At 39.4% G+C, this 21070-nt stretch overlaps 1 protein-coding gene across 5 annotated transcripts in view; it reads right to left on the bottom strand.

Moving 5' to 3' along the window:
- LOC131681593 (uncharacterized) overlaps nucleotides 1–21070 on the bottom strand; it is a 179464-nt gene that overhangs the window by 30730 nt on the left and 127664 nt on the right. For 4 of the 5 annotated variants that reach the window (XM_058962483.1, XM_058962480.1, XM_058962481.1 and 1 more), the window contains 3 exons: nucleotides 7308–7637; nucleotides 5274–7233; nucleotides 1040–1212 (listed from right to left, as the gene is read on the bottom strand). In XM_058962483.1, the coding sequence (XP_058818466.1) occupies nucleotides 1040–1212; nucleotides 5274–7233; nucleotides 7308–7637 (2463 nt within the window). Of the gene's footprint in view, nucleotides 1–1039; nucleotides 1213–5273; nucleotides 7234–7307; nucleotides 7650–21070 lie in introns of those variants that run through there. The other variant, XM_058962482.1, reaches the window with a different exon arrangement.

Genomic DNA, 21070 nt, shown 5'->3' with positions numbered 1-21070 from the left:
TCTAAATATTCATAAAAAACTAGGCATTCTCCTCCTCAACCAGCGCAAGGTGAATCTGGAACAGAAGTAGAAAACTGAATTGGATGAATAATGACTAGTGAAGAATATGAACCTTTCTCGCAGCGACATTACGATGATTTTCACTCATTTCTTCAGTTTTGATTTCCGGCTAGGTAAATGTTGTTACGATCCTGGCTATTCGTTTGATGTTGCAAACAACCAGCTTTGAATATTCCCATATTTCAACATGTACAAAACATTGAAAATATTCCCGTAAAAATCCCAGAGCAAGACAAACCTTTTTAAATTATACATAATCAGTCCATAGGTACAAAACAAAACAAAAGTTGTCTGAAAAACACGATAAAACACCTAATTGAAACATACCTCGGACATTTATCTATCCGAACCGAAATAAAAAAAACATGAATGCACAACACGCTCCGAATGCCCCCAGGCAAAGTGGTAAAAAGTACTGAAAAGAGCAATTTGCATTCCGGCTTCAAGTTGAAACAAACCTGACACTGGCCGCCGCACAGTATCACACACAGTACTATCGGTTCAGTGACAGTTTTATGGGAAAAAGAATTTATATCCATTATTTACGAGACACGTGCGTCTGTCTAACTAAACGCAACACAAACAAAGTTAAATGGATGGTCTTTTAAACTTTTAATGGCAGGTAGGGTACAAGCATTGATGGACACCACTCCGTGCCGACCGGAGAGGCTCATCTCAGTAGCCTGTAAATGTCGGACATCACACCAGCGTGCCCACTTGATTGAAGTAGCTGTACTTTCAATTTGTTACGGACCACCATTATTTCGTCGATGACACCTTTTGATTAATATAAATGAATTGTAATTCTCTGACTGCTGAAAATAAAATTACAATCTATCAAAACTCCATTTCAAAGTTCTAACTCGTACAAATTATTCAATGATGCAACCTGGTTCATCAGAAATGACTATCGCACTGCAAAGCGACCGGTAGCTATAATATGATATAAATGTTCAATAGAATGCCATTAGATACTTACGAAAAGGAACACGGAAGCGCCAGGACCCCGTCTCTCGGCGGCCGCTTTTAGCTTCGCAGCCGTTTCGTGCGACATCAGCGAGTACACGGCAGTGGCCTCGATCCTTGTTAGGTTGTTCAGACAGGCGGAACAAAGTAGCAGCGTTTGGCAGCAGGACGTTCGTTCAACAATTTCTGTGGAAAAAGAAAAACATCTTTTAGTGAAAACAGCCACTTCTTGCATCACACTAAATTAACTATAAGTAATTTAATCCAGAAAAGAGCGTAAATGAACTTCGCTCAGAAAAGAAAGCATAGGCTGAGAAAATCTTGATTGAGCCAGATTGAGAGATTGCAAGGTGAATAACGAAAAATTGAGCTGTTGCATAAACACAATCAATCACATTGCAGTTGGTGTATAGACAGAGCATTGTCGAGTACAATTTGTGAGTGAATGATGATAGGGACGACTACTCTGAAGAAAACAGTCAAGCGGATTCGGCGTGCCGAAGAAAACCAACCCTGAAGAGGAAGGGAGAACTCGGTGCTGTTGTCTTTAATTAGTGAACTATTTTGTAAAAAGTAAAGCACTTCCGTTTTATAGCTGCGAGGAATTATTTTCCTGCAGGAGGCGCAATGAATTAAAACTAAATGATGATGAGATTCACAAGATAAACGCTTGAAGCGTCACAATTTGCTCGTTATAAATAAAATGCTGATAAAAACAGTAATCTAACGATAGGGAGACTATTGTTGAGGAAACTCCACTTGGCTTACATGCGCTTCGCTTGAACAGTTTTTAGTATTAATGACCATAAGCTAGCATGGAGTTACTGTTACCTTTAGCGATATCAATTTACTTGAATTTACTTCGTGGAACTTTTTGGATAATTATAATAAACGGAAAAAATCCATGAGTATAAATCAAAACCTTTGGAAATTTTCATGAATTTCAAAAAAACAACACAAAATGTTAAAAAAGAAATCAAATTTACATAAAATAAAACATTTTAAACTTCAAGGAATTTCGATGAATTTTAAAGAAATTCAATAGATTGAAAAGATTATCAACAAAAATTCATGAAATTTCCCAAAATTATGTGGAGTTCAACGAATGTCAAGAACATCCAGAACTGCACAGAAATTCAATGAGTTACATAAAATTTCACAATGTTTTTAATAATTGGATATCAAAGAATATGAAACAAAGAATTTATAAGAGGTGAGTATAACGTAGTTGGGAACTCAAAAAAGAAAAAAAAAAGGTAAAACGAGAAGAAATGACAATGGAAACAAGACAAAAACAAAGGAGAAAATAAATCAAGTAATAAGAAGTTCAATAGAGGAAATATGAATAAAAGAGGGGTAAACAAGGGGTTAGGGAAAAAAGAAAAAGAAAAAGAAAGCGAAACAAAAAGGCAAAACAAACCGAAAAAAGCAGATAGCAAAAAGAACTAGTAAAGAGAAAAAATAAAAGAACGACGAAATGCTAAAAAGAAAAGAAAATATAATAGTCAAAACGAAAAACAATCATAAAAGGAAAAAAGAGGAAAAGAAAAACTGAAAATTGAAACAGTTAACTGATTGCATAATAAAACGGAAAGCAAAAAAGAAGAGGTAAAAAGGGAAAAAGGGAAAAAGGGAAAAAGGGAAAAAGGGAAAAAGGGAAAAAGGGAAAAAGGGAAAAAGGGAAAAAGGGAGTAAAGGGAAAAGGGGAAAAAGGAAAAAAGGGAAAAAGGGAAAAAGGGAAAAAGGGAAAAAGGGAAAAAGGGAAAAAGGGAAAAAGGGAAAAGGGGAAAAACGGAAAAAGGGAAAAAGGGAAAAAGCGAAAAAGCGAAAAAGCGAAAAAGGGAAAAAGTGAAAAAGAGAAAAAGGGAAAAGGGGAAAAGGGGAAAAAGGGAAAAAGGGAAAAAGGGAAAAAGGAAAAGGGAAAAAGGGAAAAGGGAAAAAGGGAAAAAGGAAAAAGGGAAAAAGGGAAAAAGGGAAAAAGGGAAAAAGGGAAAAGGAAAAAGGGGAAAAGGGAAAAGGAAAAAGGAAAAAGGGAAAAAGGGAAAAAGGGAAAAAGGGAAAAAGGGAAAAAGGGAAAAAGGGAAAAAGGGAAAAAGGGAAAAAGGGAAAAAGGGAAAAAGGGAAAAAGGGAAAAAGGGAAAAAGGGAAAAAGGGAAAAAGGGAAAAAGGGAAAAAGGGAAAAAGGGAAAAAGGAAAAAGGGAAAAAGGGAAAAAGGGAAAAAGGGAAAAGGGAAAAAGGGAAAAAGGGAAAAAGGGAAAAAGGGAAAAAGGGAAAAAAGGGAAAAAGGGAAAAAAGGGAAAAAGGGAAAAAGGGAAAAAGGGAAAAAGGGAAAAAGGAAAAAGGGAAAAAGGGAAAAAGGGAAAAAGGGAAAAAGGGAAAAAGGGAAAAAGGGAAAAAGGGAAAAAGGGAAAAAGGGAAAAAGGGAAAAAGGAAAAAGGGAAAAAGGGAAAAAGGGAAAAAGGGAAAAAGGGAAAAAGGGAAAAAGGGAAAAAGGGAAAAAGGGAAAAAGGGAAAAAGGGAAAAAGGGAAAAAGGGAAAAAGGGAAAAAGGGAAAAAGGGAAAAAGGGAAAAAAGGAAAAAGGGAAAAAAAGAAAAAAGAGAAAAAGGAAAAAAATACAAATGCTAAATGCTAAATGTCAAATACCAAATGCTAAATGTCAAATACCAAATGCTAGATGCCAAATGCCAAATGCTAAATGCCAAATGCCAAATGTCAAATGCCAAATGCCAAATGCCAAATGCCAAATGCCAAATGCCAAATGCCAAATGCCAAATGCCAAATGCCAAATGCCAAATGCCAAATGCCAAATGCCAAATGCCAAATGCCAAATGCCAAATGCCAAATGCCAAATGCCAAATGCCAAATGCCAAATGCCAAATGCCAAATGCCAAATGCCAAATGCCAAATGCCAAATGCCAAATGCCAAATGCCAAATGCCAAATGCCAAATGCCAAATGCCAAATGCCAAATGCCAAATGCCAAATGCCAAATGCCAAATGCCAAATGCCAAATGCCAAATGCCAAATGCCAAATGCCAAATGCCAAATGCCAAATGCCAAATGCCAAATGCCAAATGCCAAATGCCAAATGCCAAATGCCAAATGCCAAATGCCAAATGCCAAATGCCAAATGCCAAATGCCAAATGCCAAATGCCAAATGCCAAATGCCAAATGCCAAATGCCAAATGCCAAATGCCAAATGCCAAATGCCAAATGCCAAATGCCAAATGCCAAATGCCAAATGCCAAATGCCAAATGCCAAATGCCAAATGCCAAATGCCAAATGCCAAATGCCAAATGCCAAATGCCAAATGCCAAATGCCAAATGCCAAATGCCAAATGCCAAATGCCAAATGCCAAATGCCAAATGCCAAATGCCAAATGCCAAATGCCAAATGCCAAATGCCAAATGCCAAATGCCAAATGCCAAATGCCAAATGCCAAATGCCAAATGCCAAATGCCAAACGCCAAATGCCAGATGCCAGATGCCAAATGCCAAATCGTCGCTGTTGTGCTATCTTATGACAAACCCCAATTTGGGGTAAACTGAGTTAGATATGCCACATTAGCTGTCTAAAAAAACTCTACAAAGTAGCGTTTTCAGAATTTTGTCATTCTACTTAGTTACTTTTTTGCTTCAAATGACTGTATCGTAGAATTGGCTCAAGTTATCTTCATATATAAAATGTTTTTATGTGTAAAACCATCTGAGGACCACAATGGAATAATCACTTTCAAAACAAAAATACACGAATTGTGAGAAAAATGCAGTTTAAGTTTTAAACTGGAAATATAAGATATTTGGCAACACTGTAACAAAAAATAACTACTTTTTCTAGATTCTCTTCAAAATGCATCTCACTGATTGTTTATAGACCAAATGAGCCAAAGATATGAATAAAAGTTAATAATTGATGATTTTTTCTATGGAAAATATTCCATGCACGATTATGACACGCCATACAAATTTTGTCATCAATACACACCTATGACACGTGGAGTGAGACTTTTGTTTACATTTATGATAAAAACACAACATAGTTAACCGATCTTCGTAATATTTGAGATTAATAATTCTTTGAATTGTTTATACCATTTATAAGTTTCAAGATATTCAATCTCAAACTTTAAAAATCGTTTTTCTCGAAATGTGCTGAATGGCACTGGTCATAAGATAGCACAACAGCGACCAAATGCCAATCTACTATATTCTACGAGGCAAAACTATTCATTCCATTACTCACCTGTCACCGCTTCCACGATAGCGTGCACATGCTGACGCAACCCATCGATGCGATGATCCTCCCCATGCCACGGTGCGGTTATCTGTGTCAACACCGATACGGCTTCCCGGAGCTCTGGATCACCGCGTTCGTTTGATCTCTGATCAGCCAATATGTCCCGTAAAATTTCCACTCCATCAGCTTTTTCCAACTGCCGAATTGTTTCTGTCGTCGAGCAAACGGTGGCAAGTGCCCGTAAGGCCAGAGCCCTAATCGAAGAAAACTTGCAATCCATACACACGATCAGCAAAACGCGTACCGTCCCGTTTGCGATGAACGCATCGTTTAGGGATGTCAACCCCTGATAGTCGAGATTGGATAATGTGGCAACGTAGGTTAGGTTCGAGCGCAGCATTAGATCACACTTGGAGTCCTCGATCGAGTCCACTATAACCTTGATCAGATTTTTGAAAATTAATCGGATCGTGATCAAAAAGTAACGCTTGACAATCTGAACCTCCTCCTCAACAGATCTGTAGTCAAAGTCATCTCCGTTGGCAGCGGCGACCCTCAGATCTGTCGTCATATCCACCAATGATTGACCGTTCTCCAGAAACTTTTTACGGTCGGCCCGTTCGCTCGGATCTTTTCCAAAGTAATCGTTAGATTTCTGCTTCTGAACAAATTCGTAGATGCCGGTCGCCAGACATTGAACTAACGGTGCTAGTTTTTGGTAGATTTCTTTCTCGTCGTCATCATCATCCTCTTCCTGTTGCTGTTGATAGCGCTTGATCGAAGCGAATACTTTTTCTACTTTCTCGAATTCTGCCTGGAGGATGGCAACCTTTGCCTGTATATGTCGAGTTAGTTTCATTGCAGTAGCGGAGGTCATTTTAAGGTTTCGTGAAGCTTCTGCACTAATCGATTTAGTCTGCAGAATGGACATAACTTCATTTTGACAGGAGAATCGCAGTCCATCTAGCCAGGACTGAACCGCCGGGGTGTGACCGTTCAGCAGTGGATTTTCGTACTGGATGAATGTGAGTTCGTTCGCATTGGACAGTCGATTGAGCGGGTTCTGGTCCGGTTCTTCGTAGAAGTTGTCGATCAATTTCGTTGGTCGAAGCTTGATTGGACTTCGCTGCGTTCGTGTCGGTGTTGGTGGAAGCGAACGGTAGAACTTTGGCGGGTACATGATTGGAGTGGAGGTTCCGTTCGGATAGAGTTCCGCGTACGTTGGTAACTCTCTTTCACGCGTTGGAACCTCACCCTGATCCACGGTTCGGTTGGTGTTGTTGTTGGTAGATTCTGGGGAGACATATCCAAGAACTACGGTTTCGTTGTTGTAAGTTGCGGGTGATTTTAGGATGCTTTTGGGTATTTTCAATGCGGACAAACTGACGTCCTGTGCCAGAGTTTGGTTGAGGATGTTAGTTAACTCACTACTATCCAGAGAGATCATTTCTTCGTCGGAGTCCTGCAGCTGCTGGTTTAGATTTCGTTTCACTCGGCTGCATTTGGTAAGTATACGTCCGCGTTTCAAGGAACTTCCACTGTTTCGTGAAGGGCACTGGTAGGACAGGGATAATGACAAAGGGCCCGAAGAATCATCGATTTCATTCGTATCAAACCTCGTGTTCAACTGACTAGCTTCCAGGGGTGATGTGTTGTTAAAGTTGAGGCTATCGATCTTGGAGATTAGACCCTCGCTGGGTGTGGGAGAGTTTGGCTCACTGTAAGATATTCGCCGAGGGAAGGTTTCTAAATGTTCACTCGTTGGTACTGCAGGTCGGCGGATCACGGTCGGAGGGGTTGGCGCTTCACTGCTTATCGAAGGTGATCTTTGGAAAAGCTGTTCATTGATCGTTCGTTTTGGCGTTAACTTATTCGGGGAGGATTGGTTTTCGTTGCAATTCTTACTACTGTTACTGTTAATAGAGGCCATATTGGGAGAGCCTTCTGTGTCCGAGAAGCCGGAGTCCTGAATAGAAGACCGTAATTGTTTTATTCAATGAGAAAAAAAATGAAATTGATGAAGCTATTATTTCAGCTTACCTGACTCTTGTGGCTGGCGGGGCTGCCCTGTCGGGTAGCCACATTCCACGATGTACTGCTGCTACTGCTTCCGTTGCTACTGTTTAGATTGCTATTGATCTGCTTGTCAGGCGTGCGCTGCAACACCAGCTCTTCCTCCTCATCCAGCTCCTGAAACCTAGCCGGCAGGGTCGGTCTGAACAACGGTGGCTGCCTGCCGGAGTAAATCTGATTGTGGTGATAGAAGTACCCATTGTTCACACTGCTCGCACCCCCGCAGAAAGGATTATCCGAAGCACTGTCCCCATACCAGACACGGCTCTGGGAACGTTGGAAGTTGGAGCGTGCCATCTGCAAATGCATAATGAAGAGAGAGAAAAAAATATTATTACACATAATCAAAGGATGAAAGATGGAGCTTCGTACGCAATCAATCATCAGGGAAAAATGAAAATTGCATAAACGACCGGTAGCTGTTGAGACGGAGCGTGAGTGTGTTTGCGGAGCATTATCAAGTTTCCAAACCGTCCCAACAGAATAGTTACCGTCTGTTATAATTCACTTGAAGCAAGATGATGGAAAATAGTTTTGCAACGCGATACTCAGAATCAATAATATCCATCATAATCCCATCGGTGAGGATTAGATGCGGTTGGCTTGCTGCCAAGGTGGATTTAGCTCAGATTTCTATTACCATAGGAATCAGGAATTTTTTTTATTTAAAAACCGCAATCAAGAGAAACGGCTGTTTGTGTAAAGCTACTGACAGAGAAAAATCGAATCGAAGTAATAAAGGGTTCTGTGTGATTGAATGATAAATGTAGGCAGCAATTTGTGAGAATATTTATCATATACATTATCATAGTCAATATTGAAATGACTGCGGAAATTTTCATAATTCTTTTTCGCTTGAAAAAGTGAACATTCACAATTATGTGTACATGTCAGCATTAGGGTGGGGAAAATTAAATGGCCATTTGACCGAATGCCATTTCGCCAGGTGCCATTTTACCGAATTCCATTTTCAAAATTTGAACATACCTGACTTGCACTAACAACTTAAACAACCGAGAATTAGACAATGTTCATGATGTCAGAAAATTAGTAGTAAATTTGTAATTTCTGTTGGTGTTATCGTGTAATTGCTTCTTTGAAATTTTCACACGATGCAACGTACCAATTTTGAAAATGTAATTTATCAGTGAAATGAAAATCTATAATATATTATTGACATTTTCCGGATTGGGTATGACTCTGATGCCTTCGACTGGCATGGTCCATTATCGTTGGTACGGACTGGTTGGTGGAAGTAGAAACACACTACTTACAAATAAACAGACCAATTTCCTTGGATGTCAATGGAAACAAAAAAGGAGAACAGGAACAAGACAAAAGCTAATTCAGTAATAGCACCGGGTTCGGGTTGTCGCACAGTGGGGCGAAACTGAAAAAAGACGGTCAAAAGTCTTTCCTGAGTTTCACAGATGTTTTCATGATTTGATGTCTTCAGGAAAGTTTCCTAGGACTACATCCCACATCTTTTAGGATAAGCACCTTAATTTTTCTTAAGGTGCAAGTGTCACCCAAAAAAATTTTTTTTAGCTCGGCAACCAAAAAATTTTTTTGCGCGGAATCTTGTAGAGCAATTTATTTTGAACAACTTTGAAGAACATATCTGCCATCTATATAGTTTTCCTTAAGTGATATGTACGTTGCACCTTAAAATCAATTTTTCAACTTTCTCTTCTACAACTTAATTTTTTCTACATTCATATATTCTAGAAAGTTTTAGATACCATCGAAACACACAACTTTTCTGAAGACTCCAATGATGTATGACATGTGTATTGGGATATAAATCGATTTTTCTTTAAAAAATACTCTTTTTCATTATAAAATTTCTCAAAATTGTGAAACTTTGTGAACCAAAACTCAGCATGATTAAATTCGCCATGTTATGTAGTAAATATAAGCGAACTATAACAATTCGGACATTTCGGGTTTTTTAGTTTTCCTACATTTTTATACTGTATAATGCATGGATATTTATCTATAGAGCGGGCGTTAGTAAATCAACACGTCATAATACAGAATACTAAATTCAATGCAAAATATTTCTTCTATTATCAACAATCTACATGTAAAAACAATGAAGTGTATGAAGCACTAATTATACATTAGAAGGACGCCTAAATTGCTTTTTACGCGGGTACATTACACGCTTAACAGTAATCCAATTATTTATAGCATTAGTAATATTTTATTGTGAATTATTGAAAATAAAAGAAAACACACATCAAAGCAAATATCATTCTGAATCACTCTCAGAGCTTGCGTTTTGTGGATTTTTGAGTAACTGGAACGAAGAATGAGAGGGATAATACCAAAATTATGTAATCTTTCCAAGATTAATCGTTTTAGCCATCTTCTTCTATATATATAAAAGTCAATGTCTGTATGTATGTGATTTATGGACTCCCAAAAGGCCGATTGCCCTAAAAATTTATACGTAGTAGACATTTGTCATGGAGCGTGTTTGTGTGCTATTGATTGGGGATTATCTGCCATGGCGCTTCGGAACAAATTGTGTTTAATCCTATTTCGTTGAAAGTCGCAGCAACACGCGGCGGGTATTGGCTAGTTCAGTATAAAATACTTCTATTGTATAATAAATGCTTCATACACTTTCATTGTTTTTACATGTTGATTGTTGATAATAGAAGATATATTTTGCATTGAGTGTAGTATTCTGTAATATTACGTGTTGATTTACTAACGCCCGCTCTATAGATACTGCGAAATATCCATGCATTATACAGTATAAAATGTAGGAAAACTAAAAAACCCGAAATGTCCGGATTGTTATACTTCGCTTACAAATACTACATAACATGACGAATCTAATCATGCTGAGTTTTGGTTCACAAAGTTTCACAATTTTAAGAAATTTTGTAATGAAAAAGAGTATTTTTTAAAGAAAAATCGATTTAAATCCCGATACACATGTTATACATCATTGGAGTCTTCAGAAAAGTTGTGTGTTTTGACGGTATCTAAAACTTTCTAGAATATACAAATGTAGAAAAAATTAAGTTGTAGAAGAGTAAGTTGAAAAATTGATTTTAAGGTGCAACGTACATATCACTTAAGGAAAAATATATAGATGGCAGATATGTTCTTCAAAGTTGTTCAAAATAAATTGCTCTACAAGATTCCGTACAAAAAAAATTTTTTGGTTGTCGAGCTAAAAAATTTTTTTTTAAGTGACACTTGCACCTTAAGAAAAATTAAGGTGCTTATCCTAAAAGATGTGGGATATAGTCCTAAGAAACATTCCTGAAGACATAAAAGCATGAAAACATCTGTGAAACTCAGGAAAGACTTTTGACCGTCTTTTTTCAGTTTCGCCCCACTGTGCGTCGGGGTTCTGGTGACCCGGACGTCAGGCTTCACCGGAATCACCGGACCAACCTCGACACCCTGCCGGGTCACAGTGGGACTAATCCAAAAAAGGTGGGACAAAACCTATTTGAGGCCTTAGATGTCATTGTAGAACCAGCATTTTTTCTTAGGATATGTTCACAATATTATTCTGCAACTTTTTAAAAAGAATTTTTTTTGTTTGGACTAAAGTAGAGTACCCAAGCAAAAAAAAAATTCAAAAAAATTTTTTAGAGGGTCAATGTCTTGGACAAAATTGTAGAACATTATGTTTTGAATAACTTCTTCTAAAATACCACAGACATCAGACCTCATTTTTGAGGCAAAATTGTTGTTGTTTGTAAATATGACTAAAAATCAGTTTTTCGACTTTTCCATGCTAAAAACCTCAATTGATTATTTCAATATGTTCTACAAACTTGCAGGTATCACTAAAATACAACTTTTTGTTGAAGGAACTAATAAAAGAAAATCAATTTTTTGGCTTCTAAAACTATTTTTCATTTAAATTTGCTCTATTTTCATCAAAGATTTCTGTTTTTTGGGCACATTTGGGCCAAACTTCGTCTATTCCTATACTATATTATTCCTAGAATACATTTTATATTACATGGAAACAGGATATAGTTGGACGCATTGCGTGGGTGACCATTCATGTACGACAGTTTAGAACACAAAATGTGTTTATATTATTTTTAATTTATATACATTATTAGCTATTCCCAAAATCTTATATTTTACACGCACTTACAAGCATATAGAACATATTGAGTTGATCAATTGCGGTTACAACATGTAAAAGTTAAGAAAAATACAAGTTTTGTAATTAAACTACCAAAGAACAAAGATTTCGGCTTAAAAATAAATCGACAGTATGTGTAAGGTACTTTCAACAAAAATATTCGAAATTGAACATTATACAACTCCTCAACCATCCAAAAAATTGAAATGTTTGAATTATATTGTGAATGTTTTTTTCCAAAGACGCCAAGGTTCTATAATATCTAAAGCCTCAAATAAATATTGTTCTTTTATGGAATTGTAGATCAAACCATATTGATTAAACTAAAGTAGAAATCCTGGACTAAAAAAATCAAATTTTGTTTAAATGGTTCAGATCTTCAGCAAAGTTGCCAAATATTGTGTTTGGAACAATTTTGTTGAAAATACCATATACATACTGTAGATTTATTTTTTTTTTAGCCGCAATCGTTTTCTTTGGTAGTTTAACTTCTAAATTTATATTTTTTCACTTTTCCATATTGTAACCGTAATTCATTATCTCAATATGTTCTATATGCTGGTAGGTGCGTGCGAATTATAAGATTTTGGGAATAGCTAATAATGTATATGAATTGAAAATAATATAAACACATTTTATGTTATAAACCGTCGTACATGAATGGTAACCCAAACAAAGCGTCCAACTATATCCTGTTTTCATGTAATATTAAATGTGTTCTAGGAATAATATAGTATCGGAATAGCCAAAGTTTGGTTGCACAAAAGTGCACAAAAAAACAATCTTTGATGAAAATACAGCAAATTTAAATGATAAATAGTTTTAGAAGCCAAAAAATTGATTTTACGTTATTAGTTCCTTCAACAAAAAGTTGTATTTTAGTAATACCAGCAAGTTTATAGAAAGTATTAAATCAATCAGTTGAGGTTTTTAGCATGAAAAAGTCGAAAAACTGATTTTTGGTCATATTTACAAAAAACAACAATTTTGCCTCAAAAATGAGGTCTGATGTCTGTGGTATGTTATAAGAAGTTATTCAAAGCATAATGTTCTACAACTTTGTCGAAGACATCGACCCTCTAAAAAAAAATTTTGAATTTTTTTTTTGCTTGGGTACTCTACTTTAGTCCAACCAAAAAATTTTCTTTTTAAAAAGTTGCAGGATAATATATTGAATATATCCTACAAAGAAATGCTGGTTTAAAAATGACATCTAGGGCCTCAAATAGGTTTTGTTCCATCTTTTTTGGATTGGTCCCACTGTGCGGGTAGCTCGTGAGTAGGCTAGATCCACCGCCGGGGATTTGACCGAGTAGAGCGCGTCGAACAGCTTGCAGCGGGTCGCCGGGGCGCCAGGGATACGGAAGATAAGCTCCACCCGAAATCGTTGGATGGACCTCAGCACCTACTGGCTGGCCCGTTGACTAGACTAGATCGAGTAGAAAGTAATGAAGCGGGGAGCTAAATCTACCGCTCGGCTTCGGGAGAACCTCTCTCGCCGGGAAATTCTCCGTCGAAGTAGGCTAGATCCATCGTCGGGGACTAGACCGAGTTGTTCGCGAACAATTGAGGGCGGGAGTTGAATGGCTCATCGGGGAAGTTGAGCGAAATTGAACGAAAGGAAGCCAAAGGGCTCAAGAAATTGTGGCACTAAAACAAAAGAAGAATCGGTATCGGGAGAACTTCCTTCGCCGGGGAACTCTCCGCCGGCGTAAGCTGGATTCACCGCATGGGACTAGACTGAGTAGACCGCGACGAAACACCACCAGTCGCTCCACTGGAATCGCCGAACTGATCCCGACACCTGGCTGGTTAGCTCGGTTTCGGGAGAACTTCTCTCGCCGGGAATTCTCCGTCGGAGTATGCTAGGTCCACCGTCGGGTACTAGACCGAGTAGTTCGCGAACTAGTCGGAAGCTCAACGAGTAAATAGCCCTGAATGATGCGAGAAGGGAGTTGCGGTGCTAACTGGCACAAGAGAGCCGAGTCGTGGTGTTTAATGGCACAAGGGAGCCGAAGGGCTCGGTGAATTAGGACAATCTGAACTAGTGGTATGCCGAGGGGTGGTGCTGTAAACCTGCTGAAGGAACGAACTACTAAATAGTTGAATTAGAATGGGTGCAATGCACTTAAAAACCACTCACCGAAGTAATGCCGAAAGGTAATGCCGAGGAGGAATCAGGCTGGTTTTAGCGGGTCGGGTGATGGCAGCCTAAACCCGTTCCCTGAAACATTAGGGTTTTTGTACATTTTTTTCCGTCACAGGGTTTTCTTAAAAGTTTTTTAATGCTCTCTAAATAAACACACACACATACAGACTTTTCCTCTCTCGACGAACTGAGTCGAATGGGATGTGACACTCGGCCGGGATTAGGTTGAAGATTTTCAGAGTGATTGCTTAACCTTCGTATATGAGAAAGGCAATGATGTGCCAAAAATCCAAAAAAAATCAATGCTTGTCAAAATTTGTTTCGAAATTGCATCAAATATCGATAATTTTAATTTTGGGTCCATTTTAAAAAGTTTTGCATCATTTTTATATCATAGTGGTACCAGTTTATATGGGAAATTTATGCGTGGTCGCACTCTTGAACCCGTAACTCCGGATCCGGAATTCAGATCGACACAACATTCAATAGCAGCCGAAGGGAAGGTTGTATATTTCATTTGAAATATAAGAAAAATGCTCGACAAACATATGATTACGGCCTAAAAGCCAACTGTCAAAATCCACTTTGAATGGAAATTCCGGACAAACCGTTACACGCCAATCACAGATGTTGGTAGTAAACGAAAGAGAAAAGTTTTCTCTTTCATAAACTGTTGTGAACTGTGTTTGTCTGGAATTTCCATTCAAAGTGGATTTTGACAGTTGGCTTTTAGGCCGTAATCATATGTTTGTCGAGAATTAGTGACATTTTTTACACAAACGCCCATACATACGCATACACACATACATACACGCACGCATACACACATACAAACAACAGACGCCGGAAAAAGAAGTGTAAACGTAAGAGCGAGCGTTCCACAGGGTTCCATACTCGGCCCAACTCTTTGGAATGCTATGTACGACGGAGTGCTGAAACTGAGCCTCCCCAGGGGCGCGAAGATTGCCGTTTTTGCGGACGACGTGGTGCTCCTAGTGATCGGCGAATCACTAGAGAAAGTAGAAGTACTCGCAACGGAGGCGATGAGACTGGATGCGCGATAAGAAGCTGACGCTAGCTCACCACAAAACCGAGATGGTTTTGATAAGCAACCGAAAGGCAGTGCAGCAGGCAAGTGTATCATCAGCTCAAAGCGGAAAGTTAGACAACTGGGAGTGATGATAGACGACCGCCACACCACCACAATAGCCACATCGACCACGCATGCGGGAAGGCCGTAAAAGTGATCTCGGCACTATCTAGGATCATGCCCAACAATTCGGCGATCAGCAGTAGTGAAAAGCGACTGCTGGCGAATGTCTACACATCGGTGATCAGATACGCAGGACCTGCTTGGGTGACGGCACCGCAGAGGAACAGAAACACATCTCGGCTGAACAGCACGTTCAGGCTGATGGCCATGGGGATGTCTAGCGCGTATCTAACTATCTCGTCAGAGGCAGCCTACGCTATAGCTGGAACGATTCCCATAAACTTTCTGCTCTAAGAAGATAGCGAGTGTTGTAGGAATCGAGGCACGAGAGGAGTCCGTAAACGAACCGAGTTGACTCCTTAATCAAGGGGCCGCATCATAGGTATAATGCTGTAAATGGTAGATGACCCATCGACTAATTCCATGCTTGTCGGTGTGGGTAAACGGAGCATACAGTGAGGTCAACTTCCACATGACGCAGTTCTTGCCTGGTCATGGCTGTGTCAAGAAGTATCTGTACAGGTTCGGCCACGCGAGCTTGCCGTTCTGCATCGCGTGCGGAGATGCAGAGGAAACGTCGTGGCCCTTGAATGCCCGCGATTCGAGCACGAGCGAAACGAAATGAGAACCATTGCCGGTGAGGACGTTAACATGACCAATATTGTCGAAATAATGTGCGCGGACAAAGAAAAATAGGACGCGGTGAACAGAACAGTCTTTCAGATCTACGTTGCGTTGCAGCGAAGTTGGCGAGAGGAGCAACGACCAGTACATGGCCTCGGGTAGTCGAGGCACCGATGAACCGAAAGCTACACTCCAACTGGAATCGCCAGACCGACCATGGCACTTGACAAGTCAGTCTAAAGGAAGAGAGATAAAGTAGACTACCGAGCGCGACCGGAGTAGGCTAGATTCACCGCCTGGGACTAGACTGAGCGCACGCATCGGCAAAGGTAGGTCGTCGGGGCACCTGAAAGCCGGAAGTCATCCTCCCCCCGGAATCGCAGGACTAACCTCGGCACCTAATTGACCATCATCGAGAAAACGGTTTCGAGAGAAAATTCAACGGCGCGAAATTTCTTCTCGGAGTAGACTAGGTCCACCGCCGGGGACTAGTTCGAGTAGATCGGGAAGTAGAACTGGCACATGGTCGTCAGAGCGCCTGTGAACTGGAAGTCACCCTCGCCCCAGAATCGCAGGACCGACCTCGACCACGGAATCCAACTGGTCAACGTAGAGAGGAGCGCATGTAGAATATCATGCCGTGCAAGACTGATATGGCGGTTATGAGACCAGCGAAATCTAGCGCGACCAGGTAGACCTGGAATCAAGCGAAGTGCACTAGCACGCCTTCCTCCGAAGTAATCATTTCAAATGGAATCCGGGGGATCAGGCAAATGGTGGACTCCTCCGAGGAGTTTAGAGGAGTAGGGTTCAGAGTTATCTTCTCTGTTCAGAGTCCCTACAAATGAGAAAAAATAATAAAGAATACCTTTCTTCATGGACAATTTTCTTAAATTAAAAGTTATAAAATCAAAGAATATACATTTTAAAGTGGAATATATGTTCGACAACTTTTCTTACGGTCACATAGTTTCGAAACCAACTTCGAAGGTTGGTCGTCAAATGGCAAATACCTCCCAGTGCTCACAAGCTCCTATCTCATGTTTCCCTGGCCGTTTTTTGGTGACTTTTAATCCGTAGGCCGGCATCGACTGGGTACTGCCATCTTCTACAGTAGAAGCGAAATGGTAAGGTGCGAGTGGGTATGGGCGCTATAACCCTACCGTAGATAGAACTGAATACGTGAGGTGTCAAAGAAACCCCGCATAGCTGTTCTTCGACGAGACAGGAGGTTTGGTCAAACCCAAAAAGCCGCCCAGAAAATACCACGTTACGAAGAATCAGGAAGAAAAGGCGGATCGGAACAATCGGCCAAAGCTTATGTAACGAAAAAAAGACTGATTGGTCACTTGGCTTCCCTGTGTTCGAACGATGTACACGATGAGCTGAAAACTCGCAAATTGTAAGCCTTAGCCTTGTAGGAACTTTGCTTGGCGGGCCAGAATGTATGGAAAAGCGGGCAACGCTCGGTTACATTCTAATAGAGCGACGACACAACAAACGAGTTAGGAATCCGCTTTGCAGTGCTGGGTAAGATGCGCCAACGCATAATCAAGTGGAAGACGATCAGTATGATGTGTGTGGATCAACGGCAATTTCTACAACTACAGCATCGTCCACGTGCCCTCACGAAGTGTGATCCGAGAACGAGAAAGAAGGATTTTGCGTGCATTTGAAGCCCGCCGCAGAATGTAAAACACCTCATCAGCGACATGAACGCCACCCCTGAGATCACCTGGTTAACAAACTGAGAACTAAGTCGACCACGTTCTAATGAACGGAAGTTTCTTCTCCCCCAACACAAATGTTCGCACCATCCGCAGTTCGAATATAGATTCAGAAACCCTTCAAGAAGATCGAGATACCGAAGCGATGGAGCATCTGTAGAGTTACGAAAATTCACCGAGTAGATAATTCGCTCGAGCAAAGGCTATGTGCCACAGTCCGACATATGAAGATATACTAATGGATACCTTCTCACGACCGAGTGTGAGCTGATCGATAAGTGTATAAAGACGAACATAGAAATAGCAGTAGACGACGAGAGTATCGCAAGAATCAGCCTGGGGACATGCGTAGCCGACGACAGATTTCCAGCGCCGGATCTGCCTAAGAATAATGAGAAAATCGGACGGTTGAGGACTGATAAAGCCGCTACTAATGATCAACGGCCATGAGAGCTGCTGAAACACAGAAGCAAGGCGTTGGTTAGAGCATTCCACGGGATGGTTTTGAAGATCTGGAAGAAACAGATTTTACCGGAGGATCGGATGGAGGAAGTAGTATGTCTCATCTATAAAAAGGGTGCTAAGCGGAATTTCAGCGTCTTCGTGCCCTGCGAGGATACAAACAACCACGCACCGTGTGAACTGGAACCAACTTCTTGATACAACAAAGGCCGCGTTGTCGCCTTAGACTGATTGGTAACTAAATTATTTAAGTGAAAGTTTAGCAACAAGCTTACCAATATAAAATATAAAATAAACATATCTTCAGAAATGATAATTTTAGTGACAAATCCTCCTAGAAATAATCATGGAACATCAACTCTTCAAAAAAGTAATAAGAGACTTGATGTCTTCAGCAAAGTTTTTGCGAACTTCATTTAAAACATCTTTATTGAAGATTTAACTGATCTATGTACAGTAGAGTGCCCAGAAAAATAATGAATTTTTGAAAACTCACTCGGCCCCTGAGTCGAATCCTAGTCCCACCAGGAGTACTTGCTCCAAATTTGAAGCAAATCGGATAAGTCTAGCTACCGGACCAAGGTGCCTGAAGTTTGTATGGGATTTTTCGACGATTTACATGGAGAAAACCCACTAGCTCGCATTTTCACCGCTAGGTGGCACTGTATGCATCTTATTATCACTGTAAGTGAAAATAAGAAAGATAATCTAATTGTCTACAACTTTGTCGAAGACTGCTAGTGAATCCGGCTTTGTTGAAAGAAGTTATTAAACTTTTAGTGAAGTGATGTCTGAGTCAGTTTTGCATGGGGCCTAGCAGTACGTGGTAGTATATCAGTACTAGGTTCTAACAAACTGAACATTTTTGTGGATTAATGGTTATATTTAGCTGAATAGTATGTTCGGAAGAATTGCAGTACATAACACGAGTTATGTTTTGGTTAGAAAATTTTAGTTCCACCTGTGACCGCATAGATGGCGCCAACACTAACTTTTCAACGGAGAGAGATAGAATATCAAGATGTTTGGCAAAATTACTGAAAAAATCTTGTTCTACAACTTTGTAGAAGACACCTAATTTCTATCTCTCTCCGTTGAAAAGTTAGTGTTGGCGCCATCTATGCGGTCACAGATGGAACTAAAGTTTTCTAACCAAAACATAACTCGTATTATGTACTACAATTCTTCGGAACGCACTAGTGAGCTAAATCTAACCATTATTCCATAAAAATGTTTAGTTTGTTAGAACCTAGTACTGATACACTACCATGCACTGCTAGGCCCCATGCAAAACTGACTCAGACATCACTTCGTTATAAGTTTAATAACTTTTCTTTTTCGAGTCGGATCGCTTTGCAGTCTTCAACAAAGTTGTAGATAATAGAATTATCTTCTTAAGTTTCACTTTTGGTGATAATCTGATGTATACAGTGCCCCCTAGCGGTGAAAATGTTCGCAAGTGGGTTTTCTCCATGTAAATTGTCGAACAATCCCATACAAACTTCAAGCACGTTGGTCCGGTAGCTAGACTTATTCAATTTGGCTCAAATTTGGAGCAGACACTCCTGGTGCGACTAGGAATCGACTCAGGGGTGGGCCGATGGGGGTCATTTTTTTCTGTCACTCTAATGTACAGTGCTATTCGAAAAAATAGCAGCTCAAATATTTTTCGAGTTTAATGTAAAATACTCCCATACGTTCTACTCTCCAATAACATTATATGTTTTTGTAAGTGACCTATAGTACGAAGAGTAAAACGCGCCACCATTTGGAATCGTTGGCTTATTGTTTACGAAACACAGCTGTCATTTCGGAAGAAATTCGATATAAAGCTGCTCGTAAAAATAGCAGCGCTACCATAAAAGGTTTTCAAATCGCTAAAGTTTCAAATATTTTCAGTTTAGTCAATATTTTTTGTTCGGAATAGTATTCCTACATTTACAATTAACCCGAAATTATAAGTTTACCTATTGTGGTATTTCACGAACATGGGCCGTTCGAAGCACTGCACATTCGAAGAGCGAAATCTCATCAAACGGTTGAATGCTAGTGGCAAAACATACCGTGAAGTTCAGAACCTTTTACAGTGTTCTGTCACAAAGGTTCAAAATGCATTGCACTGGACAAACAAAAGTGAAACTAGCGGTAGAGAGCGAACAACATCCGCTCAAACTTAACAAACTGATGGGTCGGATGGCAAAATAATATTGGTTTGCGTCTTCGAGAGAATTCTATAAAGATCTGGAACATTCTATTGTAACGCCAACGAGTAGAAAACGATTGATTAAGCCAAATTTGCACGCCGGAAGTCCGAGAAAAGTAACACTACTTACAACACGGCACTTTCACAATCGTCTGAACTTTGTCGAATTTCCCACCAAGTGGACCGTCGAAAAGTGGCGTACCATTTAATGAGATGATGATAGTAAAGTGGTATTATTTAAATCGAAAAGTAAGCGTCAGTAGGTTAGACGACCACCAGGAACTGAATTTTTATCACTATACACGATGCAAACATGAAAAATATATGCAAAACCAAATCACCATATTCGAAAAAAAACGCTTACGCTGCTACTATTTCGAACAGCACTGTATGTACCATATACTTACGAAATTATTCTTAAATCTAGTTTTCTTCAAGTTGCTGTAAGCTTCAGAGACACATGGCTTGGAAAAAAATGTTTATTTTATTGTTTATTAACAGCAGAAGAGATTCATCATATACAGTAATACAATAATAATTAATTTTGAAGATTCACTTTCGCAAATAGCAAATATATCTCGATATCCTGAATATATGGAACACTCATGTCTTCAGCCACGTTATTTGTAATAAAATTTTCGAAAACTTTACTGATGGCACCAAGTTTTTCGAAACGAAATTTGTTTGATAAGGTAATGCATGCATCTGGGAGGATTATTCACCAAAATTATTTTACGGCGCAAAATTCTTAGAAAATACTAAACCTCTAAAGCTGACTGTTGCGAAGCTATATGATATTGATCGTAAAAACTGTTTACGAGCATTTACTTTACATTTCTTCGATATTAAAGTTCATAACATAAGAACGAGTCCTTGTACACGAAATTGTATTACCCCATTTAATTCAGTACTTTTGTACATTACTAACTGTACATGTACTAACTTGATTTTTTTAATTTTCTGTATTTCCAACCCTACTTAGTAGCTATTCAAATAATTCATAGTACAAAAGAAAAGTAAATACTCATAAAAACTGATCCTGGCAAGCTAGAGCCAAACGGAAAATGCCCTTTTGCATCAGCTTTTATATCGGATGACAAACAAAAATTATTTTCAACTTGCTGGACTGTTGAAGAGTTGGTGAAACTTATTTTAAAAATACATCCAACAATAAAAAATATTGTGTAGTAGTTGTACAATATTTCAAACTAGCAAATTATAAT

The sequence above is a fragment of the Topomyia yanbarensis genome, chromosome 2 (assembly GCF_030247195.1).
Source record: "Topomyia yanbarensis strain Yona2022 chromosome 2, ASM3024719v1, whole genome shotgun sequence".
NCBI classification, from domain to species: Eukaryota; Metazoa; Arthropoda; class Insecta; order Diptera; family Culicidae; genus Topomyia; species Topomyia yanbarensis.
This window is presented reverse-complemented; position numbering and strand designations above follow the sequence as displayed.